Source organism: Sorghum bicolor, unplaced genomic scaffold, assembly GCF_000003195.3.
Source record: "Sorghum bicolor cultivar BTx623 unplaced genomic scaffold, Sorghum_bicolor_NCBIv3 super_120, whole genome shotgun sequence".
Classification (NCBI taxonomy): domain Eukaryota; kingdom Viridiplantae; phylum Streptophyta; class Magnoliopsida; order Poales; family Poaceae; genus Sorghum; species Sorghum bicolor.
The window spans coordinates 1,104-28,794 of record NW_018396486.1 but is presented as its reverse complement, the minus strand read 5'-3'; the positions used below and the strand labels follow the sequence as shown (position 1 = coordinate 28,794).

Genomic DNA, 27,691 nt, shown 5'->3' with positions numbered 1-27,691 from the left:
GGTCACTTTTTCGGGTTTGCAGTTCGTGGACCAAAGTGGCACAGGCTGACAAGTTAAAGGGCCGCCAGTGTATTTTACTCATCTATTTATTCTCCACATGACATAAAAGAGATGTAGCTTTTTGTTTGTTCCCAGGGAGTTTTAATATGAGTCCCCAGATAAAAGACAAATAATCCCTGCTCTGCTTGCACTATCAGGACACCTGTGTACTGTAGAAACCATGCTGCAGAGTTGAAATTCTAACAGAGCATGCATTTGTGGAATGATAGTGAAGCTAATGACTGAAAAGCAGCACATTAGTCTTGGATAGCAATGTTTTGCAGGTGCTATTTCATTAGGGGAGAAAAATACACTGCATGTGGCAAAGAACGATGGTACTAACTGACCTTTTGAAAGTCAAATTGAAGTTTCCAGCTGGTGGATTGAAAGAGAAAAAAGCGGTTGGTAGTGGTGGTGGTGCCTGAATGTTTGTCCCGATGATCTAAATCTGCATAGCCTTGCCATCAAGCAGCACATTTGTTGTACCTCTTAACGGCAGCTAGAGCATCAGACCTTCTTGAGAAGATGACCTCTGCAGTTCCCTGCCAACGGCGAGCCATAGTAATTAATGAGCATTTTCCATGACAAAAAAAGAGTAATGAATGAGCATTTGAGACTGATGAGACAGAAAAGAGTAAAGAGCATGGACACCAGAATTCAGAAATAACTTACCTTTGATCTTCTACTCCTGTCACAGTTGATGGAGTAACGCTTGATATGACCAACATCAGAAAAGAGTTCCTGATCAATAAGACAAGGGAGGATGAGCATGTTGCTTGTCACACCCATATTTTAAGAACAAAATAGGATGCATAAAAGACTCATATGCGCTCCAGAAACAGTCGCACACATAAGTAGACAAATCTCAAATGTACCATTGCAGTGTTTATTACATAACGGAACATAGTAAATCACATAGTCTCATACAAAGATAATAGCATAAAGTAAACAACGCTCTCGACGGAAGCTCCACACAGGGACACTGTTGACTCCAAACCTAGTACTCATAGCGATAATCCTCATTCCAGTCATCTTCATTATCATATCCTAAGGTGTTGGGAAATTGCAAGAGTGAGCACATATCGTACTCAACAAGTATAACCAGGGGTTCATGAGGCTCAAATAGCTGACACTGGTTTGACTGCATTTAGCTTTTAATAGTGGATAGCATGTTCATAATTAATGCGCAATTGTCAAGGTAGCATAAGTAATCCATTAACCACATGATCAAGTGTAAGCATAATTAACTCATAGCATAAACAATAATCAAATGAACATAATAACATAATAAGCTTATCATCTTAATGTAGATGTCCCCAAGGCCGCTCCTGACCGTGAGCTCGGCTAGTATACCAGTTTTACAGTCTGCAGAGGTTGTACATCTTTACCCATGAGTCATGATTTACCCTTTCGCCCGATGTAGCTAATCTCTTAACCCCCTTCCTAGGGAGGTCAGCAGGGATCACTATGAAGCCTTTCAAAAGTTCGTCTAACAAGTTAAGGCCGCAAGGTTTCCTTTGCGAGCAGATATAGATACCCCCCTTCCGAATGGCACAATGACGCGCAGCCTATACACATAGGGACAGGGGCTCGCAATATACCCGTGTCGGTTCAGCCCTCCGCCCTTTCGGGTAACCTCTAACAAGCTAGAAAAGGTCTCCATACTGAGCTAAAGCCAGAGCCATTATAGCCCTCATGGTTGCACTTTTATCCCGGGTGATCACGTACAAACAAGATTGTTATTCGTCATTCTTTTATGTTCATTGCATAGCTATTAATCATCTTACAAGATCATGGATTATATCAAGCAATAGCACAACTACACCAAATGCAAATCAAGTAGGTAGCAAGGAATCCAGGTAACAATCATCTATGATTTTGCTAAGGTCGACAAGGTGAAAGCATGCATATGATATATATGTGTAATTATAAGTGAATAGGTAACAAGGATGATCCCAAGTTATACTTGCCTTGCTCAAAGCTCTCCTGAGCCTGCTGGTCTTCAAAAGCTTGGTCTTGATCACCAACGTATGGCTCACCGTCTAATCCCAATCATCAATCAACAACACGCAATCCAATGTAGACAATCATACACGAAGCAAACAAGATATCATTAGAACAATACACCAAACAGTGGTAAAACAAAGATAAAAGTTTATGAAAATATTCTACGCAGCGCTACGATCACACAAACGTAAAGTTCACGAAAATCGGAATTAAAACGAGAAAGATATAATTTTCTAAGATTTCCTATAGAGAAATAATTAAATAAATAGTATCAGGAAATTAAAAAGTTTCAAAACAGTAAACTAATATTTCTATCATGTAGAGCTCGTAAATACGAATCTAACGGAAGTTGAATGGACAAAAACAGAGTTAAAATGACCAATTTATAAGCATTATAAGTTTAGTGGCAATTCTGTAAATATTGGAAAGCGCATTTGAACTTTAGCCGACAGAAAGTACGCTTTTAAAACTGGAAAGCGTAAACCGCAAAAGCCGCCAGGGACCGCGGAGCAAAAAGAAAAACTTTCAGGGACTCTTAAAGAATTTTTCCAGCCGAACGGGTATCTGTGCTTCCTGGCCGTCGATCTGCAAATGGACGGCATCGGCGTGTCGAGGGGTGCTGGGCGGCGGTCCGGCCAGCAGGTTGCCAGCTCCGGCGCGGTGGCTCCATTGCCGGCCGAAAGGAGCTCGCCGGCGACGACAGACTTCTCGATTCCGAGCACCAATTTGCGAAAGGAAAACGCCGGGAGGGCGAGAAGCTCACCGCGAGTTCAACGAGGTGCTTTGCGGGGGTCGAAGAGCGACGAGTGGGGCTTACGGCGCGCGGCAAGGTGCTCGGCTTGCGGCGAGATCCCGATTGGCGGCTGCTGTAGCTAGGGCACGTATTTCGCACGGCGAAGATGGATAACACGCGCGGGGGCGACGCTAGGGATTATATAGGGGTCGATTTCCATGTTTGGCAAGAAATCGCGAGAAGGGAGCGGATTCGGTTTTCCTCCGATGGAAAGCCCGTTGTCCGCTCGCGAACGGAAGGTTGAAGGAGGCGCTGCTGACATATGGGGCCCGCGCGTAAGGGAGGGAGAAGGGGCGCGGGTGAGCTGCCCAACTGGGCCGCCGTTGATGGGCCAAGGCGGGGGAGTAAGCAGGCCAGAGAGGGGCTGGGCCGAGTGGTGAGAGGGGGGGGGGTTTCGGCTGGGTTTTCTTTTCTCTTTTTTTTTTCTTTTCTGTTTTCTTTTCCAAACCCTTTTCCTAATAAAAAATCTTGAATGCAAATAAATTCAAACAAAAGGCAACAACACAAAATTAAATATGCACCAGCATGAACTGCACCAACATATTTATTGAACCTATGATAAATTTTTATTTTCCACAAAAATTATTTAAGTGTTAAATTTAAATGCTCACAAAATTACTTAATTAAATCAAATTAATCTCTATTTATTGAAATCAAAATTTTGGGTGTTACATTGCTAGGGTAGAAATAGAATGGTGGAGCATAAAAAAGGAGAATCAAATTGTTTGTTTCCTTGCAGTAGTATAAGCAACACTAGACTATCAAATGATAAATCAGATATACCAACACGGTTTATGACAAGAGAAAAAGAGTGACCTTGATGTCGTTGTTGGAGACGCCCGTAGTCGAGGTTAGAGCTATAGAGCTTGGTGGGCTCGTCAAAAGCGGACACCATCGGCGGCTAGGGCGGCATGGCCCTGTATCCAGCATAAGCCATGGGCCGCAAATGCGTTTACGATTCATTCAGGGAATAGTGATTAGGGCTGGTGAGTTCAACTTCATTTAGGATTTAGGAGCAGGGTGGGGAGGAAGGGATCTCGGACACTCACCTTGAAAGAGAGAAGGCTGCGCGGCGGAGGTAAGGTGCTGCCGCAGCACGGGTGTTGAAGCGGCATCGCGGTGCCGTGGGTGCGGGGCCTGGGCCTCCGCCTCCGCCTCCGGAGGCAGGGCCTCACCCCCGGGGCCGTTGGTGGGTGCTCCTGCTCTTGGAGATGAGGTCGTCGAGGGACATGTCGAGGGCGTCGGCCATGCCCTCTCTTCTCCGGCAACAACGGCGGCGGGCGAGGGAGGGAGATCTGGGAGCCATGATGAGCCCATGACAACAGACAAGTCGACAACTAGTTCTTTTTAGGAAAGTCGACAGATAGATGGATGGAAGATTCTAGGTATGTATAGATGGCCATCGCATGGTGTGCCGTGCCATGTCGTGCCTTGGGGATATGGCACAAGGCATGGCTCGTGGGCTGTCGGACCGCCCCGAAGGCGCGGCCGGTTACCGGGTGTCTGATGCTACAACATGCCCGTAGGATGGTTGGATGGGCCAGTAGCTGGCCAGGTCTATATTTTTTTTAGATTAGCAGGCTATATTTCTTATTAGGCCACTGAGAATAGCTGGATGGACAACAGACCTATATTTATTTTTTTTAGAATTAGTAGGCTATATTTTTTATTAGGCCATTAAGCACGGGACCATCGCACCGTGCCTGAGCCGTGCCACGGGCCATGGTGGCGGCTCAGGCTTGGTGCCTCGGGCCGTGCCGGTTTGGGCCCGGTAGTCGTCGGGCCGGGCCGTGCCCGGGCCAGGCCAAAATACTGAGCCGCGGGTCAGGCCAACGGGCCACGGGCTGCATGGCCAACTATATAGGTATGTCATTGGAATGGGCCCCATTACTTAGGCTGTGTTTGGTTCCCCTGGCTAAATTTTAACCAACTAAACTTTAGTCACACTAGTCAGCTTCACCGTCTCGCTTCCTCAGTGTTGCCATTCGTTAAGTGCAATAAGAACAAGAAAAATTCCGCAAGCGCACAGAACATCATCGTAGCATTTTATCGGGAGTATTCCAGGTATCATTATTTATATTTTACCACTAAGAAGCTAAGGTCAAAGAATCTGATAACTTACTATCATGCATCTACTAATTTAATAAACCAACTAGACTAAAGTAGGGGTAAATGATATATAATATGTAATAATATAAAGGTGAGAATTCTATGATAAATGCGTAGATAGCCATAGCGGGAGGACAACGGGAGAGGTTCATGTATACTTCTCTATTGCTTCAGTTCTATGATAACAAAGAATGAATAGATATAGCAATCACATATTAGCACTTTGGGACATCAGAACACCAACCACAGAAAGAGAACTGGAAGGGGGCTGGGAAGCTCTGACTACGGTCCTACAAACACCGATCCGAACGAGGTGGAATACGTCGACCGTTAGGGCTGTCACTACCCTAGGGCTACCACAACAATCCGTAGGACTGGGTGCAACCTCAGGTAACCTCTAGTATAGACACCACGTCTACACTAACGATTACTACTCTAATTACCATGAATAACTAGAGCACTCGATGCGAACGGAGATCCTACGTCAAAATATAACGACTACACTACTCGATAATAATAAAGGCTTAAAAGTAAATAGAGAAGATAAATATATTAAAGCATAAGTCTTACAACAAATATAAAGACATACCAAAACTCTAAAGACTTCTCCAGAACCGAAGCACAGCTCCGCTCTCCCTAACTCCCGACTAGAACTAATCTACTACATTGGAATGTCTAGCCCTAATTCTCTATAGAGGAAAGGTTATCCTTCGAGGGCACCTCACAACTCTATAATGATGTATTCTTCTCCAGGGGCCAGGGGCCTTGCTTATATAGCCTCCTCCTTTGTGCTTTTTTGGTTCAGCAGACGATGTGGTACTAAACTTTCCACCATATCTCATTAAAATGCACATAGGCCTTAATGGACCAAAATCTGATTTGGGCCTAATTAATCCCGCAGCTCTTTTATGTGAAGTCCTTCTTTTATTAATATCTCTTGATTCCGAACTCCAAATATAGCAAATAATATATGCATTTCGATCAGCTCGACGAGATATTTGTAATGGTGTACTCTATTCTGTGATTGGTGCTTGTACCAGGGCAGGCGCCCTGGCCCTAGGCCCGTCTCGGCTCTGCTTCGGTCGAGTTGCTTCTAGAGTCTTCCTGATTATGGAAAATTACCGCACACATTAATTCTCTATGTAAACCCGACGTGTGGGGCCTTCCTTCGTATTTCCTGATAACCCCTGCAGAAATAGACAAATACCAAAACTCGTGAAAATTTGTCAGATGAAATCCTAAGTCTAGGTGTCGGTTGCATTTTGATCCTTTTTCATGATTAGTTGACGGTTAAATGTGAGCATTAAGGACCGTCAACACTCAGCCATCTTCTTGCTCCTACAGCGGTAGCCGATTGGAGAGGAGTTCCATTGACGGACAGATAAACAGAAGCAAAAGCAATTGACGATTCGATTCGATCTGATCCGCCATGAAGCCCCTCACGCAAGAATTCACCTTGGGTCAGTAGCTCTAAGTCCACATCTTACTCTACAGTGCATTTAATTGAGTATTTCCTGATGCATGCTTGGGGTCGAGGGGGTCGAGGACTCAGGGTGCTGATGAGAGGCTCCAGGAATCCACCGCCATGATCACCAACTACCCCGCTAAGATCTTTGTATGTCAAGTCTCTAATTTTCCCTTTGCTTTCTCCTCTACTAGCTTGCTTGCCTCTGCCTTCCAAACCCTAGGTGGGCAGTGCCTGAGCCTGACTCTTCCTTTCTTCTATGTGTTTGGCGTCAGCAATGGATTATTACATATATTGTAGTACTCATATTCTTAATAATTATTGTAGTTGATATTTCTCTCCTTTTCCACTATCATTCATCCTCCTTCACATGATATCAATCACCATCATGTATATGTGGATATTGATAGAACTAAACAGCACACCAAATTTTAGGATTCAGAGAATTCCTTGCTCACATAATTCTAGCCTTTTGGAGTTTGGAACTCAAAAATGATATCCTAGTCTTTCTCATGCTGGGGCCTGGTGGTTCATTAGGGTTTCATCATTGTGTGTGTGTGTGTGTGTCTACTGAACAATACTAAAATGTAAATGATATTGAATTTTGTTCAGTATTATAGTTCAGTGTAGAATAGTATTCTACACCTAGGGTATTGATTGACCTGTGCAGATTACATCAATTCCTCTCCTTTCAGTTATGCCCACCATGCTCCTGCCAATCAATTTTTTGATGCTCAATGGTTCTTATGTTTATTCATGAGAGTCTACGTTGCAAATTCTAATCCAAATTATTAATAAGTTTTTTTGGCACCCCGAACAACCGAACTGGAACTGATCATATATATATCCACCTAAATTATCACCTATGTTTTACTCTGCATTTCCCTCTTGTTGTCAATACATATGTTTGGCATATCTTGCTAGATGAACATGGCACTCCTAAATTATTAGCTTCTATTTGCAGGTTATTATTAGAAGGTTTTCTAGGAGTAATTTATCACAAATGCAGAAGAAGTAAGTTTTTACTCTCTTCTCTTGTGCCCATTATTATACATTACTAGAGATGGACTGGGGGTTTCATTGTGATTATTGTTTCCATACTGCTTGTCACTTACGTATGTCTCGCAGTAACTTCATTGACCATCCACTTTTGAAATTTGAAATGTAGCAATATAAATTTATTTATGGTGCAGGTACCTAGTTCCCTCTGACATGCCAGTTGGGCAGTTCATTTTCATACTATACCCCAGGCTGCACCTATCTCCAGGAACAACTCTCTTTATGTTTGTAAACAACACTTTGCCCCAAATAGGTGAGATATGATATGTTGTATGTCCTTTGATAACTCTCTGATCCTGGCTGAAGCTTTACACATTTTGTCCATGGGTTACGGCTTGTATTTCGATAGGATCGATGTCCTAAAAGGCATTAGGAGCTAGAACTTTAAGATGTGCAGAAGGTCGAAACTAGACATTTCGCATGAGTAGAAACTGATTGAGCTAAATTGATAGTGATGATGCAATTTTTTCTCATAGCTAGCCTGAGTGGAAGTGTTTATGACTCGTACAAGGACATGGACGACTTCCTTTACATGTGCCACAACAGCGAGAAGACATTTAGCTGAGCTAGCATGCTCTAGAAATTTTCTCTGCTTTGCAGCTAGGTAGGCCATGCTGCATGTGTAAATGTGTTGTCTTTAGTTAGTCTGTGTATAAACATTGTGCATGTTGTTAACTCTGTATATATTAGTATTCATATTGTGCTATACTTTGTATTTATGTATGTACTAAAAGAAGTATGTATATCATTATCATTCTCATGTGACTTTGGAGAGGCATGATAGGTGAACAATGGTGTGTGAGTGTGCGTTTGTCCAGCTCTAGATAACTAGTATAAAGTATAATTAATCTTATCCTTATCGGCTTAGGCTAACTTCCCTAAAAAGTAAATGACAGATCTTGCTTGTTTACATTTTTTTAAAAAAAAACTACCTCAGCTTTTGGTTAAATGGATGGTTCCCTGCCCAAGAAATGAGAGATAGGAACCTTGTTTAGTTCCTCCAAAAGAAACTTTACACCCTATCACATCAGATATTTGGACATATGCATGGAGTATTAAATATAGACATAAAATAACTAATTACACAGATTGCAACTATTTTGCTAGATGAACTTTTAAGCCTAATTAGTCCATGATTTGGCAATGTAATGCAATAGTAAACATGTGCTAATTAGGCTTAATAAATTTGTCTCGTAGTTTACCGATGGAATCTATAATTTATTTTTTTATTGGTAACCGAACACCAAAAATTTATAGCCTAGGAACTAAACAAGGCTTTTAAATAATGCAATGTCTAGTCAAACTCGTCATTATCACCTATTAAAGTCAAAGAAATTGGAATTCTTACATTGGAACTTGGAAGAGAAGAAAACTGAAGGGGATAGATTAAGATAAAAATTTGAGGATGAAGCAACGAGTTGACGACTCTTGACTTTTTTTGACACCATGCTTTGCACGTTTTTCATTAAGAGAAATTAGAAGTTTTACAAGCCGTTCATCCTAGAGGCCAGGTGCCAAGGGAAGGACAATGCACATATACAAGGATCACTTGCTGTGATGGTGGTGCTTAGAGTGTTGTACTACTAGGTAACTGGTTGTGCGACAAGGAGCGAAGCGAAGCGAAGCTATGCTAGGTAGCCTTGGCAAACAATGGTGCGAGACCTTGGTAGTCAGCTGCCAAACAGGCTTCAGCTTCATTGTTGATCATGGAGACTACTTGGGTCGTCGTCTTGGTGATGCCGTCAATGGTTCTCCTGTTATGCTCCTTGCAAAGCTCCCATGATATGAGAAGAACTAGGGCATCAAATCCTCTATGAAAAGCTTCAAGAGCCATCCGAGCCACCAAGTGACAAGCCATGAGTCATCGCCTGGGTAGTGCTGCGCGAGTCCCACACGAGCAAGCAGGCGATGCAACACCTCTCTCGAGAAGACACAGGAAGATAGGAGATGATTGGCTGTCTTCGAACCTTGATCGCATAGGGCATAGTTATCGTGGGGCTATAGCCCATGGCATTTCCTGTGCTCCACCATCCATAGTCATCCATGCACAGCGAGCCAAAAGAAGAATTTCACCTTGGAAGGCGTCGGTGCCCTCCAGACTTCCATTGCACCGTCCATTGTGATCCTTCCTTTGAAGAATGTCTGATACGCCAAAGAGCTTAAGTAAACACCATTTAGAGACCACTTCTAGATGATCTAATCATGTGCCGTCAGCTACTGAACGATGTCAATGGTCATGTTCTAGATATGAAGGAACTGTGTGACCAGGGCAGAGATGGGTGTGCCCGAGACGTCTCTTGCCCATTGCTGATGAGGACAATGGTGGCCCGATATTCTAAAAGGTTCTGGTAACTCTCGATTTGGTGGAAACGTGACATAAATCGATCCGGCTTCCGAACAACACGATCCGAAACCCCGCAATCACAGCACCACGTCTTCTCTGGTTATCAACCGGCGCTGCACGGTTGACCTCGCCAAGAAGGCTAAGTCCTTTGCCTGCGAATCGAAGAACATAAGCAAGAACAAAGAAGAATGCAACCAATTTGTAGATGAAAGATTAATCTCACGAGTTGGGGTCTCACAAACCGATGAAACGGCGAAACTGTTCTTGACAGAATAATCTAAGCAAAACCCAAAACCTAACGAGAGTGGCGGTGGCTGTATATAATCGTCGCCACCCCTGGATGTGCCCCCCTAACGGGCTCAACAACGATACATGGCCCAACGGAACAAAAACGGTGACACAACTCCGAAACAGATTTTGGATGCTGAATTGTTTCGACTTTTTCTGATGACTCAGAAGTAATTTGGACCTCAAACCAACGTATTTGGTTTTCTTATGAAATTATCTTTCCAACCATGGGTAGAACGTCGAAAACGGAGTCCAGATGCGTCCTGGGCGTCCGTTTTACTCCTCGGTGGTCCTAGACTCCGAAAGAGGCTCGAAGTCGACTCTTTGGGCCTCCTCCTTGACTTGGGCGCCCTCGCTGGTTCTCCACGCCTCCAAGCCATCTCTTATGCATCTCTTGGTCATCTCTATGAGTTCTAAGCACAATATAATCATTAGGTAGTAATTTATTTTCAAAATCATACAAAGACTTACTTATGAACGACTTCACCTATAAATTTAATTGTCGTGCGCGAGCTCTTGTGATTGGACCTTGAATGTCCAGCGGAGGATCATCTTGTGCATCCAAAGGAGTGATATCCTCATCATCCTCTCCCTCTTGAATTGGAGTCGTCCTCGACTCAAGGTCATCTTCTTCTTCCAAATATGGCTTCAAATCTGAAATGTTGAAAGAAGAACTAACCCCGAACTCGGGTGGCAAGTCAAGTTTATATGCATTATTATTTATTTTCTTAATATCCTTATAAGGACCAGCAGCTCTTGGCATTAATTTGGATTTACGCAGCTCTAGAAACCTATCGTTTCTTAAATGTAACCAAACTAAATCACCTGGTTCAAGTTTAATTTCCTTTCTAACTTCACTACCAGCAATTCTATACTTTTCATTCATCTTTTTAATATTTGTTTTAGTGGTTTCATGCAACTTATAAATAAATTCAGCACGTGCACTAGCATCGCTATGTGTTCTTTCAGTGGTAGGTAAAGGCAAAAGATCAATTGGAGCACGCACTCTTTGTCCGCAAGTTTGGCAAGATGAAGAAGAAGAAGGGCTATCACACAAGAAAGAGAAGATATCACTTCAAGAACAAGGAGTATGTGAGGCTATGCTACAAGTGCAAGAGCTCCGATCATATTGTGGTGGATTGTCCTTACAATAGTGACAATGATGAGCATGACAAGAAGAACAAGAAGAAGAAGAAAGAAAAGAAAGAGAAGAATATGATCAAAGACAAGCTATCAAACTAACCTCTTTCCTCTAAATATTTTTATTCTATTTTTCTCTAAATATTTTTATTCTATTTTTGTTTTTTCTGTGTTATTTTTCTCTTTCCTTTCTTATATTTCTTTTTCTTTTTTCTACCCATGTGTTTCTTCTTTTTTTTTCTTTTTCTATTTATTTTCATTTTTCTTTTCTATTTTTTGTTGTTTCTTTTTCAATTACTATATGAACTATTATTTTTTGTTTTATGTGATTTTTGTTATTCTTTTAATTGTTTATATTTATGTTACTTTTTTAAAATTCTTTTTTATTTTTTTCTTAATATTTTCTATGTTCGCGCTTAGTATGTGTGCTTTACTCAATTACTTTTTATTTATTTTATTTTATTTTTCTAATTATGTTTTTTTACTCATGTTTTTTTTATATTTTAATCTTCCTTTTTTGTTTTTTCTCTTTTTATTGTTGTGCATTCTTTTTTTATATTCTTTTATGTGTTTATGTGTTTATTATTATTTTTTTATTTTCATATCTTTCTTTTATTTCTTTTTTTTATTATTTTTATGATGTTTTATGTTGTTCTTGGATGTTCATGTGTATATAAAAGATGTTCTATATTTCTTTTATGTTCATGTGTTCTATAAGAAATGTCCTGTGACGGTTTTTTATAGTCATGTGGTATCGATATAATGTTCTATATTGTATTTTGCGATATTTGTGTAATATACTTTTGATGTTCTCGTAGTATAAATATGATGTTCTTTGATGTTTTTGTTATGTTCACATAGTATACAAGTGATGTTTTCTGATATATTTAATGATGTTCACGCAATATATATACGATATTCTATAAAATATTTAGTGATGCTCTACCTCTATGATATATTTATTGTTGTTCACTTATTATATATGTGATAACGTGTTATATATGAGATGTTTTGTGGTTTTTTATATGTTCACGCGATATGCATGTAATGTTCTATGATGTATTTTGCGATGTTCGTGTAATATACATGTGATCTTATATGATGTTTTTTATGTTCATATAATATACACGTGATGTTCTATGACATATTTTGTGGTGTTCACGTAATATATATGTGATGTTCTTTAATATATTTAGTCATATTCTATGGTGTATATTTGTGTTGTTCATTTAGCATACATGTGATATTCTATAATTTATTTTAGGATATTTGAAAAGTATCCATGTGATATTCTTTATAATTTTTCTCTATTATGTTTTTCTTTCTTTGCTCTAGATTTTATCATCATCATCATCATCATCATCATCATCATCATTATTATTATCGTATTATCAAGAACATCGTCTTTGTTCAATAATATTCTATCTTGATAAGATAAATGTTCAATAATAAATTTTATCTAAATATATTCATGTGGAATATTATTTTAAAACATTTATTATGAGAAATGCAATGTTGCAATCAAAATTTAAATTGAATATTTATTTTATAAACTATAGATTTTTTAGTTTGGAGCAAAACCATGACATCAACGATATCATACGTGCATGTATGCACTTGTACGACCACCGGCATGGACTCTGCTCTGCATGTATGCACTTGTACAACCAATAGCGTCGACTCAGCTCGTGTGCTGCTTCGGTGGGCGGAAAAGGTGCATAGCACCAAGACAGAAAATGTTGGTTGGACGGAGGTTTTGGTCCCAACACCCACCCGGTGCCCCTAATTTTTTACAATTTAGGCTTTTTTTTTAAGAAAATTCTCTTTGGACCCTAAATTGACAAAAACTCAGTTTTGGACCCAGGGGTCGACGCCGTGCTTCACGGCGTCGAGGTTACACGTCACAGCGTCGAGCTCCCTGGCCGAGCTCAGCGTGGCAGTTTACGTGGCAAAAAAAAATACTCGACGCCGTGGATCATGGCGTCGAGCTCGACGCCACAGATCACGGCGTCGAGCTCGATGCCGCAGATCACGGCGTCGACCTATGAGCGAGCCGCCCTAGGCCTCGGCGAACTCCGGCCATCCTGTCGATGCCGAATGTTTGTGAGCCTCGGGGCATATGTATCCTCCCTCTGCAACAACGTTGGATGTATCCCAAGATTCGTGCCACGTTTTTGTATTAACTCATATGTGCTTGAATTAGCCCGCATAAGCTCTGTGACACCTATGTCAGCTTTATTATAGAAAGCTGCAACATGGAGTGGTTGGGAGGTGCTCAGCTCTGCTACAGTATGTGCATTTATTGGTTTTACTGTTCCTGTAGCAAGTCTTTCCTTCCCCAGTGTGAACTGTTCTTCCGTTGAGAAGCCATCTAGAATGTGGTGCGAGTCCGAGGCGCCTCCATGTTTCTCTTGTAAAAGCTTTCCTCTTTCTCTCCCGCGCGCATGGAGCAGGCATGGAGGAGGCCTTGCCCGCGGCGCACGGAGGAGGCTGCGCCGGTGATTCGCCTCGCCGTTGCCGCCTGCGCTCGTAGTCTGCATCTCCGTCGCGCCCGTGGTCTGCATCACCGTCGCATCATAGGTCGACATCGCGAACATCGCGCACAACATGGCGGAGCGCGCCGCCTGCTCGCTCATAGGTCGACGCCGTGATCTGTGGCGCCGAGCTCGACGCCATCATCCACGGCGTCGAGTTTTTTTTGCCACGTAAACCGCCACGCAGACGCCACGCTGGGCTCGGCCAGGGAGCTCGACGCCGTGATCCATGGCGTCGAGACGTGTAACCTCGACGCCGTGAAGCATGGCGTCGACCCTCTGGGTCCAAAACTGAGTTTTTGTCAACCAGATATCTAAAAGAGAACTTTCTTCAAAAAAAAAGGCTAAATTGTAAAAAATTGGGCCCCTGGTGCCGGTGGAGGTGTGCTGGCGCGACGTCTGCATCAAGGCGGAATGCCAGGTGGTTCAGGGGAAGCCGCTGCCCACCCTCTGGAACGCCGTCATCTCCAACCTCTCTGTATGCTCCACTATGCTGGGCCTCAACCTCAACCGGCAGCAAGCCAGGATCCGCATCCTCAACGGCGTCAGCGGGGTCGTCAAGACGCTCCTCCTGGAAGAGGCTTTTTCTTTTCCTGTGTGCCATTAACAAAGATGGTACCTTTCTCTGTGCCACTAAAAAGTTGGAGCGAATCTGTGTGTGCCTTCCTTTTTGCCCTACAAGCCGTTTCATCCATATTTAACGTTAACGGTGGCTAATTGCGTTACAAAATGACTTACATGCCCTTAGGCTAGAGAAGCTGAGATAAAATTTTGTTTTTCTCTATGCCACTTTTTTGGTAACTTGGTGAGTGTTACCCTAATTATCATTGACTAATCTTAAACATAATAATTCAATTAGTATTTCAATTATTTGTAATATTTCTTAGTTTTTGAAGACATTAATCTTTTTTTTCAAACAAGAATACATTAATCCTAGGCCCGTAAATAGGCCTTGAAAATTAAATCCGTGATAATATGTATTTATTACATTTACAAATACTTCATCCATTCTAAAATAAATAATTGAAACTTAAATTATCTAAGTTTAGCTAATTTTATAGGAAGAAAGTATAACAACGTCTATAACATCAAAGAAGTATACTGTAAAAATATTATTTTAAGATGTACTTATTTAGTATATAATGATACTAATTTGGTGTGATAAATATTAGTGTTTTTCTATAATTTTGATCAACTAGAGGAGGTATATATTACAATAAAAGGTAGTGGTCCAACTTTGAAATATCTGACTTCGGATAACTCCAAATGCTAATTATATCTTGTTTGGTAGGATCTGCAGTTACCACGCGAGCGCATTTTATAATATGTTTCATCTTATTTGATGTTATAGATGCTTATATATTTTTTCATATATAATCTTGATCAAAATTAAATATTTTAATCTATATCTATATTTATATATTTTTTATAATCCTAAAATCAACTGGGCAAAAAGAGCACTGGGCTCACTGTCCAAGCCAATGCATTGTCATCGTTGCTCGTTGATAACCTCTGCTAGCACGGTACTCGGCACATGTGCTCTGCCGCGTGCGCATGGAAAGTGTGCTGGCACGCACATGAACAGTAGAAGCTGCTGATCTAAAACAGTAGATCAGACGGCAGATGCAACAGTGCTTGAGCAATGGTTAAACAGTACCCCCAAGCACACTGCTGTAGTGCTATTAATTACAACACACACAGCACACCACTGACGGATAAGGGGCAGTCCCAATAGGATATTTATTTGTGTCATAATTACAAGAACAACTCAGCAATTTGCTGATGTAGCAAAGAAATTAATGAAGAGAGATGGTAAAAAAAAGAAGAAACCGTTTCCTCCCCAGGACGTCTTCACGCAGATCAACACACGAAGAAACGATAAAAAATGCATTGGGGAGAAACCACCGGTTTCCATCGTCCTCCTTCGGATCCGGTGCGCTGTTGCCGCACCAAGCTTCGCGCGCGCTGCAAATCTACGGTCTGCGGCATTCTGCTCAGCTTCAAGGGGTCGGCGCGTGCGGTCGTGGTGTCCGTGGACGAGTTCATGCCGTGGGCGACTGGGCTAAGCCAACACCGATGCGTTCTGGCAAGAAATCATAACAATTCGTCACTCATCGATCAACTAAGCTACTCGTGTCTCGCCGCTGGCTCGCCCACGGCTCTCGTCTCGCCGGTCCGCCTCGCCGCAGGCTCGATTCGCGCAGGTTCGTACGCGGCAGCGCAAGCTCGACACCGCCTCACCGGTCCACCTCGGCGTGGGCTCGTGCGCACCCGTGTAGGCACGACGCCGACTCGCCGGTCTGCCTTGCCGTGTAGGCTCGCAAGAAGCCGCGCAGGCTAGACGCCGCCTTGCTGCTCCTGTCCTCCTGCGCTGCTTCCATCGTCTCGCCGTAACCGCCGCACTTGCTCGTCGTGTGCTAACCCCATGCCGCCTCGCGGCACCTATGTCGCGCTCTTGTCCTCCCGTGCTACTCCCATCTCACTGCCGGCTCGCCGGAGCTGCCTTGTCGCAGGCTCGCGCGCGACCGCGCAGGCCAACGCGGACTCGCTGACTCCGCATCCTTGCTCTTTGTATCTAACCACCATATGGTTTATGCACAAACAATCCAAAGACGAGAGAGAGAAATATGATGAATGATTGGTCAATTTTTTTTTGAACAGTAGAGGAAATTTTGGCACTGGAAAGGATAGTTTCTTGAAATTGTACTAGTTTCTTCCATTGGGGCCCTAAGCCATCGACTAAAAGTCTATAATTCTGATGGAATGATATACTCCATTTCATTTTTCATTTTTCTTTTAGTTTAAGGAATCCCCCTGTCCGTATGCATCGCAAACTGAAAATAACTGGTTTTGGTTTAAAGAAGGAAGGATATATGCGTTTCCGTTTGCTATATAATCCCAAGATAAATTTAGTTGATCCAATTATGGATGGTTGTTCCAATTCTCTGAAATTTTTGTCTACTATTTTCTTTCTTCTTTTTTTTTAAAAAAAAACTGTCGAACTACCCGGAGAGATAACTGGGCTGGATAGCTCCACAACCTTCCAAATTGTTTCTTGCCTCCAAACAGTTGGCTCATATCTACTAGTTTCACTTCTTCAACCAACACCAGAGACTCATAAGCTTTTTGATGATATTAATTATATTGATGGCTGAAGGAAAAAGTATATACCATGGATCTAAGAGTTGGGCCTTGTTTAGTTCCGAAAAAATTTCGAATTTCGCTATTGTAACACTTTCGTTTTTATTTGACAAATATTGTCCAATCATGAACTAACTAGGATCAAAAGATTCGTCTCGTTATTTACAGACAAACTGTGTAATTAGTTTTTATTTTCGTCTATATTTAATGCTTTATGCATGTGCCGTAAGATTCGATGTGACGGGGAATCTTGAAAACTTTTTGGATTTCGGGTGAACTAAACAAGGCCGCATTATGAGTTTCTTTGAATCATGTGGATTCAAGTGCCCTGATAGGAGGTAATACACCGTAATAGTCGCCGGATATTCAATTCCGGTTAACCTCCAGGTTGTGGCGGTCAAGACGACTGTAAGTGTCGAAGAAAAAAAGATCAACCGAAAGACAGATAGATTAGGTGTTACTAGGATAGAGAGTTGTTGGAAGAAGATTGTTTTCTATTCCGCAAAAAAATAAATAAATCAAAAGATCAGGATTAGGAGTGGCTTCACCAAACCTTTATAGATGCTCCTAGAGAGATTTCCGTGTTCCTGCTTTAATGAGCTCTTTTACCGTGGTTGAGGTACTTTTTGGTTCGTATGGGTTCCTAAGAGCATCTCCAAAAGACTAGCTAAAATTATATTCTAAATTATAAGATTTAGCCATTGTGTAAAATAAAAAACTCACTCAAAGCATAGAGTTTCACAACAGCCTTTGTATAAGATAGCTAGTGAGGACGACATGGTATATATAACAAGCGAAAGTTTAGGAATAGCAAACTTGCTATTTTAGCAAACCAGATAGCACATCTGTTGGAGTTTAACTTTTACTTTAAAAATGTAAAAATAGCCTAGACAACATGGATAGCATATCTATTGGAGTTGCTCTAAGCAAATTATTAGCACTAATTAAATTTATGAGTGGAAGGTTAGGATTGTAATTGTGGCTATCTTAGGTTATGCAATGACGTGTAAGGATGGCAACGGGTCGGGTTTGGATCGTGTGGAGTCTCCGTGCACCCAAAACCGAAACTCGAAGTCGAAATCCGAAACTAAAACCGAAACCAATACGGGTGGAAATTCAGTACAAAAACCAAACCCGTGGATACTCGAAACCCGAACAGATACTCGAAACCCGAATGGTTATCCGAAACCCGCGGATATATAGACACATATTCACATGTATAAATAAGATGCAACAAATAATAAATATTTTCATGAGTTAACTTTGAATAAATTTAATAACCTAAGTAAATAAATTATTATTATCATATTATAAAATATAAATTTTAATTCCAAATGATTTATTTTGGATATCTCCACGGGTGGAAAACCAAAGCCGAAACCAAACCCAATCGGTTTCGAGGCCCCGAACCCGAAAACCGTGGATAAAAAGCTACCACCAAAACCACTGAACCCAAAACTCGCCGAACCAAAAACTAACCCGCTGCCATCCTTAATGATGTGGCGGTAGTCTGTTAGCTTTTCAGTGGCGCCGGCCACCAGCTTCTCAGCGGCTTGGACCTGGAAATAAACCAAAAAAAGACTGTAAACGCATGTTCCAAATCAATCATAATATGCACAACTAACCACCTCGTCCAATGTGTGCTCTGTGACAATGGGGTATGCGTTTTGGTGTCTAGGAGACAAGGGGTACAAACCCGCTCCCAAACCCATGCCCATAAATATAAAATTTGCCTGCTAAAAAACTCATAACCCATGACGGGTTTAATTTGGTGCCTAGATCCATGCCTATCGGGTCACATTGGGTTATCTATGGGCATATCCACATAGCAACAAAGAAAAAATCCATCGAGGTTTCAGATTTCGAATACCCATTGCATCTTGACTTCCGTCCCACACCGTTTGTGAAGATGTCATACCATGTTTCGTGTGTTCCGGGAACTTGGCTGCTAAGCCATGCATGCACCCACACTTGCGCAAAATAGTAGGGAGACTAGATGACACCCACACTTGCGCAAAATAATAGGGAGACTAGATGATCCTTCATTGTAATGAAGAAACTATATGGTCAACTTGAATTCATTCCAAGGCCATTAGGTAGTAATGTTTACACATCCAAAAATTTCTTCTTCTTCTAGTGATACAGACTTTTCCTAATTTTTTACCATTTAAAATTTAGTATAAACTTTTTCTACTAAATGCCTCATAGTGAGGATCTCATGTGCTATGACTAGTGGTAGTGTTTTATTACTACTTAAAAATAATAGGAGAATTCCACCCTTTTAGTAGTGTTAGCAACAATATAACTTCCAGTTTTCAGTTTTTGGCTCCATTTGTGAAGTTATAAGCTTCTTTGTCATGCTAGTACTACACATCCACTAAGGTGTGGCGTGAGACTTCTCGGCATAGTTATTAGGACCGGACCGGACCAGAATTTCGACCGGTAAAAGACTGAACGAGAGACTATTGCGGTCCGATTCACTTAAAATACTGTCCATGCAATTGAACTGTCAGCTGTAGTGCACTTTGCTCGTGTCTAGTGGCATGGGGCTATCGTAGGTGGGCCCTGCTGGGCTGCTGATGTGGGCCTCTGCGTCAAGCAGGTCTTGCTAGGCTGTTGTTGGCTCCGTGTTTTACGGTTGGAAGTTGTATGGAGCAAGGCCTTGTTTACTTGCAAAAAATTTTACAAAATAGGAATAGTAGCACTTTTGTTTGTATTTGATAAATATTATCCAATTATAAACTAGCTAGACTCAAAAGATTCGTCTAGTCAATTCCGACCAAACTGTGCAATTAGTTTTTATTTTCATCTATATTTAATAATCTATACATATGTCTAAAGATTCGATGTGACGAGAAATTTGAAAAATTTTACAAAATTTTTGGGGAACTACACCCAAAAACCCAAAACTTTACAAGATTTCCCATCACATCGAATCTTGCGGCACATGCATGGAGCATTAAATATAGATAAAAAAAACTAATTACACAATTTATCTGTAAATCACAAGACGATTCTTTTAAGCCTAGTTACTCCATGATTGGACAATGTTTGTCAAATAAAAACGAAAATGCTACAGTGTCAAAATCCAAAAAAATTTTGGATCTAAACAAGCCCTTGGTTGACTTTTGATAGCACTGGCAGTTGATGCAACAATGCTTTTTCATTTTGAAATATATTAACTTTTTTGATATGAGCTCTGAATTAGACAAAATAAAATATCCATTTTGATTACTCCAACAAGCTCTTCGTATTGGTTTACTTTATTTTAACATTTAAGAATTTTTTTAATACCTTGCTGCCGCAGCCCTGCCCTCGTCCTCTCAGCCGCCGCCGCCCTCATCCTCAACCTCAACCTCAACCTCGCTAGCCGCCGCAACACACATAGAGTAAGAAATAAGAACAGAGCGACTGAGAAAGGGGCCGGGCTGGTGTAGTTTTTCTAATTATACGTTCAAACACCCAATACTATTCTAAGTATAGATTTCCTCTTCTACCCTCAGTTACATATAAAAATTTTTAAAATAGATTTTTTTCTACCTATTTTCACATGTTGATTCTACCAATTTTAGTATGCACCGGGTGCATATGGTCCCACCATTTAATATGCACTTGGTTCCTCCCGGTGCCTCTTAAATTGGTTCCTCTTGATTTCTCTGTATTTTTAGCTGTCGGATCGCTCCTTGTGAGCCATCCATTTTCTAACAACCATTGTAAAAATTCTTATTTTTAATATGCACTATATGCTTATTTTTAATATGCACTACATGCTTATTTTTAATATGCACTACATGCACTTAGAGATGCAAGACAGGTTGTCCACAAACCCGCAAATAGGCTGAACTTTGCTGGTTACCTTCATGACCTGCAAAAATTTAGCATATTTATGAGTTTGTGGATAACTCACCTTGCACTCTACATGCACTTTTACTATTTATTTAATTCGTCGAGGCTTGCAGCTGTTGAGATCGAATGCAGGAACAGGTTTGTACTAAGGTCTTGTTTAGTTGCGGAGGTGAAATATTTTGTTTTTGATACTATAACACTTTTATTTTTATTTAGTAATTATTGGACTAAATAGACTCAAAGATTTATCTTGTAAATTACAGCCAGACTGTGTAATTAGTTATTTTTTATCTATATTTAATATTCTATACATGTGCCGAAATATTCGATTTGACGAAAAATTTTAAAAGGTTTTTATGTTTTGGGATAAAGTAAACAAGGCCTAAAAAAGCCTTCATAACCTAACCACTTCCACTTCCACTCCCTCATTATTTTTTTTGCAAACTTTGTTTACTTGCTCCACTAGCAGTGCCCACCTACCTAAATAGCTGTCCATGCAGCTCTGTAAGAAAAAGAAAAGACGATGACCAAAAGTCCAATGCGCGGTCTTTATTGTTACATATATATGTGGTGTTCAGCTTTGCCTCAGCTAGAGTATATTCTTGCCATGGACCCATAACAGCAAGGTAAGTTATCTGCACAAGACTACCAAACTACTTAAGCTGAAGCCTTAGCTGCTGTGCACTAGTGCTCTGCAAATTGGTTTTCACCTCCTCATATATGTATATCGAACAATTTTGCCACTCTTTTGACAAAGTTTCAGAGACCTACAATGATGAGGATATCACTCCTTCATATACACATAATGATACTCCACTGTATATTCAAGGTCCAATCACAAAAGCTCGTGCGCGACAATTAAATTTAGAGGTAAGTTCGTTCCTAAATATGATTTTGAGAATATATTGCTACATGTTGTATTTACGAATCAAGGAGAGAACCAGAGAACTCATAAAGAAGGGCTTGGAGGCGTGGAGGACCAGCAAAAACATCCAAACAAAGATAGAGCGGCCTAGTGCAACTCGAGTTCGAGTCAGCCTCGGCCATTAGGACCAGCCTGTAGTAAAACGGATGCTTAGGACACATCCGGACTCTATTTTTGATGATCCACATATGAATGAAAAGATAATTTTATAAGCTAACCAATGGCTTTGGTTTGAGGCCTAAATTCCATCGGAGTCAACAGGAATCATTGTAACAAGTTGATGTCCAGAATCTGTCTCGTGCTGTGTCGCCGTCTTTTGGCTGTTGGGCCTTCTAACGTGTTGGAGAACCCTATAAACGTGATGAGGGCTATATAAACAGTAGCCGCCGCCTAAGTTAGGGTTTGAGTGTTGCTTAGATTATTCTGTTTACAACAGTTTTGCCGTCATTGGTTTGTGAGACCTCAACTTTGTGAGATTAATCATTCATCTATAAATTTGGTTGCATTCTTTCTTGTTCTTGCTTGTATTCTTTGATTCACAGGAAAGGATTAGCCTTCCTGGCGAGGTCGACCGTGTGACTGTCGATAACCTGAGGAGACATGGTGCTGCGATTGCAGGGTTCAGGACATGTTGTTCCGAAACCGGATCGTATTATGACTTGACTCTACCAAATCGATAGTTATCAGAACCTCTCGGAAGATCGGGAACCCTGGTTCATATCATACAACTTGAATACTTTGATATATAACGAAACAGACATATAGACTAGTTAAGTAACATAGCTTTACGATTTTGGTGTGTATCCGAATTAGTTTTGGAACATAAGTCTGGAACAATAGATTAGTGCTTGCTGTGCTGCAAATGTACTACCTGGATATTATTTTAACTTTAGTGGTCTGCTTAGCATGTGTACCGGAAAGTGGATCAACAGTATGCTTTTTTTCCTCTCGAATACACAAAAAAATTGTGTATCATTGCTATTAAGAAGAAAAACTTTGCAGTATAGACAACGCGCATATAGCGCGCTAGGTGGTCTAGCAACCGAACCAACCTGATAGACTGAACCTTAATTCGATATTACAAAAATGGGACAACCATCGTGCGAACACTGCCGTGTGCATATAATATTCTGCCCTGGAGCTAGTAGTTTGATAGGAAAATCTAAACCTAAGACACCACAAATGTTCAGTTGAGTGCGTTTTCAGTTGAACCATCAGAAGATTTAGGTGATCAGTCTTGACTGCTGTGGTACCCATTGCTCAACAGCAACCACAAGCAGGTAGTTTTCTTTTGCTCCACAACACTAGTTACTTAGTGCAGCTAGCACATCTTCCAGAGGCATCTTGATGATTGTGCATTGCATAGGGACGGTTCATCTAGCTGCACTGACAAATAAGTGGCATAAATAAGACTGCTCTGCACTTTTGTTTCTCAAAAACCTGCTCAGATTGTTTAAGCTATGGTTGTGTTGATATATGGTTGAGCCACCAGCAGTGATGTCAAGGGAGGGATTGCTGTTGTTCTATCGACATATACCTACTTTCCCACTGTCTCCAACAGCTAGCTTTGTGGTTGGTTGGACCTATAAGTTGCAGCAACTGAGGCAGTTCTCAACTAATTTTCCGTCCTGAATTTGGAGCTGGGCCTCTTGTCTTGCTTGGATTCTACAAAATCCAGTTGCCTGCCTCTGTTTACTCAATTTTGCAGGTGAAATCACAACCTACCTCCTCTGTCTTGTGAGTAACCTTTCTTTATTTCTTTTCCCCCCTGCATGTAGTTAGTTCCTGGTTCTTGTTTCAAGGATGTGTTGGTTGATTGTGATTTACCTGGTTTGGCCTCTCTTCCTCTGTTTCCACTTGGCTATGATGTAGTTAGTTCCTGATTCTTGTTTCTAGTTATTGCTTGATTGTAATTCGCCACTTTTACAATGAAGTATGCAATTTCCATAAAAAAATGAGTATGCAATGCATAGATCAGAAGTAGGATGTGCATCCATCTGATGTGAAATGATAAGATTTCCACTATTACTGCTAGGGATGAAAACGGTACGAATATTTTCCGACCGTATTCGAGACCGAATTCGTTTAGAGAGGTTCAGATCTATCCGTATCCGAGTCCGAATGTTTAACATCCGATACCGTATCCGTATCCAAATACTTAAATCGTATATTTATGATGTCGATATCCAATCATATCTTATCCGACATTTTTGATATTATCCGTATTCGAATCCGAATTCGACTAAAAATATGAAAACAAATATGATATCGATGATATCCGTCCGTATTCGATCCGTTTTCATCACTAATAACTGCTATGTGTCCCTCCTAATTCCATTTCGCATATATGCTGGGCCATGTTTCTACAGCAAGCAGGCAGAAGCATTCATGGTGCGGCTGCTAGGCCTGCCTGGGCATTCATTCATAGCATGGATATTCCTGCTGTTCTGTTCCCTTCCTTGCCAACAGAGTTCACGTGGCTTGTCTGCTGATTCACATCCACGCATTAGTATGCATACTATTTAAGAGAGATTTCTACTTTTGTCCTGCAAAATGAACAGTTTTCGCATTCGCTGTTTACTATGGGCTTGTAGAGTTGTACTAGGTAGTACAGTTGAATATCGTGGTCACTAGTCAGCAGCAGCAGCAGCAGAGCAGTGCTTCTTTGTTTGTTGTTGACTGGAGTGCAGTAGCAGCGCAATTTCTATTTCTAATTTCCATCACCAGCCAAGCCAACCATCTAGTATTTCGCTTTTATCTTGTGTTGGCCAGCGAGGTTCAGGAGCATTTCCATCTCCACTGCCTATCCGCATCAAATCAACCAACCCAACAAGCATGAAGCAACAAGTCCCGAGCAGCAACGGCCATGGCAGCAGCATCCATTCCAAGTCTCCTGTGCCACAAACGCGGACATCAAGAGCACCACCACCCAAAGTGAAGCAACCTCCTGCTACTCCAGGCCCAGGGGTGAAGGCCAGACCAAGACCGGCCGCCTCCATGGTAGCAACGAGGAGGCAGCCTGCTGTGCCCGTGACCGTGAGGAGGGTGACGATGAGCACCACGGAGTCGGAGACCGTAGAGGAGGAGGTGGTGCGGTTGCGCGGGGAGGTGGATGCCTTGCGGAGGGAGGTGCAGCGCCTGCTCCGCCTTAATCAACACCAACAGCATGATGCTGCAACCAACAACATTCCACAACCTCCTAGCAAGATTTCAATTTCCGGAGGAGTCGTTGCAGCTGCACCACCGCCGCCACCGCCACCGCCACCGCCACCGCCACCGCCGCGGTACCAAAACCAGCGAGTCCCTTCAGCTCCGAGCACAAGCCCGGTGAGCAAGGCCACTGCCCTGGTTGAGATGTACAACTCGCTGCAGACCAGCAACAAGAAGCCGTCGAAGCACACAGACAAAAGTAGAAGCCATCATCAGCATAGCAGCATTGTTGACGAGCTGCAGAACCGCTCCAGGCACCAGCTAGCGGTGCGTCATGCACCATTCTTTCCCTTTGTGCTTTCTGGAATTATTATTATTATTATTATGGCCAGTTCCAAAATATTTTGCAAAATCGACACTGTAGCTTTTTCGTTTATATTTGACAAATATTGTCCAATCATGGACTAACTAGGTTCAAAAGATTCGTCTCGTCAATTTCGACCAAACTGTGTAATTAGTTTTTATTTTGTTTATATTTAATACTTCATGTACGTGTCTAAAGATTCGATGTGATGGGGAATCTGAAAAATTTTGCAAAATTTTTTGAGAACTAAACAAGGCCTATATAAGTTCGCTCACAAAACGAAACACCATTCCCTTTTCTCAATCACATACTATGGCCTTGTTTACTTCCACCCAAAATTCAAAAACTTTTCAAGATTCCCCGTCACATCGAATCTTTAGACACATGCATGGAGTATTAAATATAAACAAAATTAAAAACTAATTGCACAGTTTGGTCGAAATTTACGAGATGAATCTTTTGAGCCTAGTTAATCCATGATTGGACAATAATTAACACAAACAAACGAAAGTGCTACAGTGTCCCGAAAAAATTTCGTCAAGGAACTAAACAAAGCCTATACTACGCAGATCAAAGAGGATGTGGAAACAAAAGCAGAGTTCATCAACCATCTCATCAACAAAATCCACACTAGTACTTACACTGGTGTGGAACAAGTAGTCACCTTTGTGGACTGGCTGGACCAACATCTTTCTACACTGGTAAGATAGAGTTTTTATTTATTTATTTTTCGCAGAAAAAAAAGAGCACAAGTCTTGGGTGCATGCATCTATTACAAATGTAATTCACACTTTTGTCAGTCTGATGAGACAGCCGTCTTGAAGCACTTCAACTGGCCTGAGAGGAAAGCTGATGCACTTCGTGAAGCGGCATCTGAATACCGACACCTCAATTGTCTTCTAACAGAGATCTCTTCCTTAAGAGACGAAGACGATGGTGGTAGTGGTAGTGAGGCCACAGCCACTCGCAGGAAGATTTCAAGCTTGCTAGACAAGTACGTGTGGCAACAGCAGTCTTCAATATATTACTTTAATTTGTACAAGTATTTTTTTTTTCAACGCCATTGCCACCAAACTCAAGATATATATGAGGCGTATTCTGCTCTTCAGATTGGAGAAGAGCATGGACAGATTGGTGAATCTAAGGAGATTGGCGATGCCATCCTACAAAGAGTTTAGGATTCCAACCGACTGGATGCTTGATTCAGGGATGGCCTCAAAGGTTAATTATTATCTCTCTAGCTCTACTTATTATGATGGTCTCCTCCTGTTTCCCATGCTGGTTAGATAGGTAGATTGATATCTACCTATTGGGCCTCAAAGCGAATAAAGCATCAATAACAGACATGTTAAGTACCTATTGGGCTGTGCAGATGAGATTGGCATCGGTGAGTCTGGCGAAAATGTATACCGAGACAGTCCTTAAGGAACTGGACTGCAGGGATACAGCTGGGACTGGGAACGAGGCTGCTCTGGTTGCTCAAAGTGTGCGCTTCACCTACAGGGTCCACCAGGTCAGTTTGCTGCTCAAAATGTTGATTGAGAAACCAACCTGAACCTGATGGATGCTTGGATTATTGTTTGCTTTGCTACTCTATATGTAGTTTGCTGGGGGACTTGACTGCGAAGCAATGCATGCCTTTGAAGAGCTAAGAAAGCGGGTTCAGCTGGTCTCTACATGAACATGCAGGAGCCAAAACCCTACCCTATTCCTCTGTTTCTTGATAATATAACATATATGTAGCGCCTAGTTCCTTCTGAGTCTTCCCATTTTCATTCTCAATGTCAAATCAAGTCTTGCCAGAAATGGATTCGGATACAATCATGTTGTGATTTCTCATAATATATGAAAAATCTGTCTATCCATAGATTTTGTTTCTGTTCTATGTCAAGTAGAAAAATGTAGGTCTAGTAGTATACTAGTATTACAACAATATTTTGGACTAGAAAATAAACTGTTATTTAAGTAACAAACTCAAAAGGTTCATTTTGTACATGTAAATATTACCATACCTTGAACACATAGAATTTTACTATGGTTTGAACACATAAAAGTATAGAAAAATCTAGAATTTTACCATGGTTTGGAGTCCTAGACTTTTTCAGATGTGATAGGCTCTCTCGAGCTGTGATAGGGTCCCTCTAGCTATGACTTATTGGTCCTCAAGCTTTCAAAAAAAAATATTACCATACCTTAAACATATGGAATTTTACTATGGTTTGGACACATAAAAGTATGAAAAAGTCTAGAATTTTACCATGGCTTTGAGTCCTAGACTTTTTCAGCTGTGATAGGCTCTCTCGAGCTGTGATAGGGTCCCTCTAGCTATGACTTATTGGTCCTCAAGCTTTCACAAAAAAAATATTACCATACTTTGAACACATGGAATTTTACTATGGTTTGGACACATAAAAGTATGAAAAAGTCTAGAATTTTAGCATGGTTTGGAGTCCTAGACTTTTTCAGCTGTGATAGGCTCTCTCGAGC

The 27,691-nt window shown here is 41.4% G+C and overlaps 3 protein-coding genes and 1 long non-coding RNA gene across 6 annotated transcripts; 3 read left to right on the top strand and 1 right to left on the bottom strand.

Annotated features, from left to right (window-relative positions):
• Window positions 1-392: 392 nt before the first annotated feature.
• Window positions 393-4,388, bottom strand: LOC8155439. The gene is made up of 4 exons (XM_021450646.1): window positions 3,889-4,388; window positions 3,656-3,756; window positions 712-780; window positions 393-581 (listed from the first exon to the last, which is right to left on the bottom strand). Exons 1-4 carry the CDS (start codon window positions 4,154-4,156, stop codon window positions 504-506), a joined length of 516 nt encoding a protein of 171 aa, XP_021306321.1. The 5' UTR covers window positions 4,157-4,388; the 3' UTR covers window positions 393-503.
• A 1,822-nt stretch (window positions 4,389-6,210) lies between these two features.
• Window positions 6,211-8,251, top strand: LOC8155735 (autophagy-related protein 8D). The gene is made up of 5 exons (XM_021450645.1): window positions 6,211-6,408; window positions 6,501-6,563; window positions 7,378-7,427; window positions 7,607-7,725; window positions 7,949-8,251. The coding sequence occupies exons 2-5, from the start codon at window positions 6,534-6,536 to the stop codon at window positions 8,035-8,037; spliced, it is 288 nt and encodes a 95-aa protein (XP_021306320.1). The 5' UTR covers window positions 6,211-6,408; window positions 6,501-6,533; the 3' UTR covers window positions 8,038-8,251.
• Window positions 8,252-21,087: 12,836 nt separating this feature from the next.
• Window positions 21,088-21,966, top strand: LOC110431542. Its single transcript, XR_002448970.1, has 2 exons — window positions 21,088-21,391; window positions 21,529-21,966. It is a non-coding gene; the product is annotated as an uncharacterized LOC110431542 (long non-coding RNA).
• A 1,127-nt stretch (window positions 21,967-23,093) lies between these two features.
• LOC8155620 (protein CHUP1, chloroplastic) lies at window positions 23,094-27,073 on the top strand. Of its 3 annotated transcripts, none has more exons than XM_021450643.1 (7): window positions 23,094-23,398; window positions 24,463-25,167; window positions 25,774-25,905; window positions 26,005-26,198; window positions 26,314-26,425; window positions 26,577-26,717; window positions 26,808-27,073. In XM_021450643.1, the coding sequence occupies exons 2-7, from the start codon at window positions 24,526-24,528 to the stop codon at window positions 26,883-26,885; spliced, it is 1,299 nt and encodes a 432-aa protein (XP_021306318.1). In that variant the 5' UTR covers window positions 23,094-23,398; window positions 24,463-24,525; the 3' UTR covers window positions 26,886-27,073. The 3 variants fall into 3 exon arrangements, with proteins under 3 accessions (XP_021306318.1, XP_021306317.1, XP_021306316.1); XM_021450642.1 differs by having other exon boundaries at window positions 23,095-23,427; XM_021450641.1 differs by lacking the exon at window positions 23,094-23,398 and adding an exon at window positions 23,479-23,520.
• The last annotated feature ends 618 nt before the right edge of the window (window positions 27,074-27,691 follow it).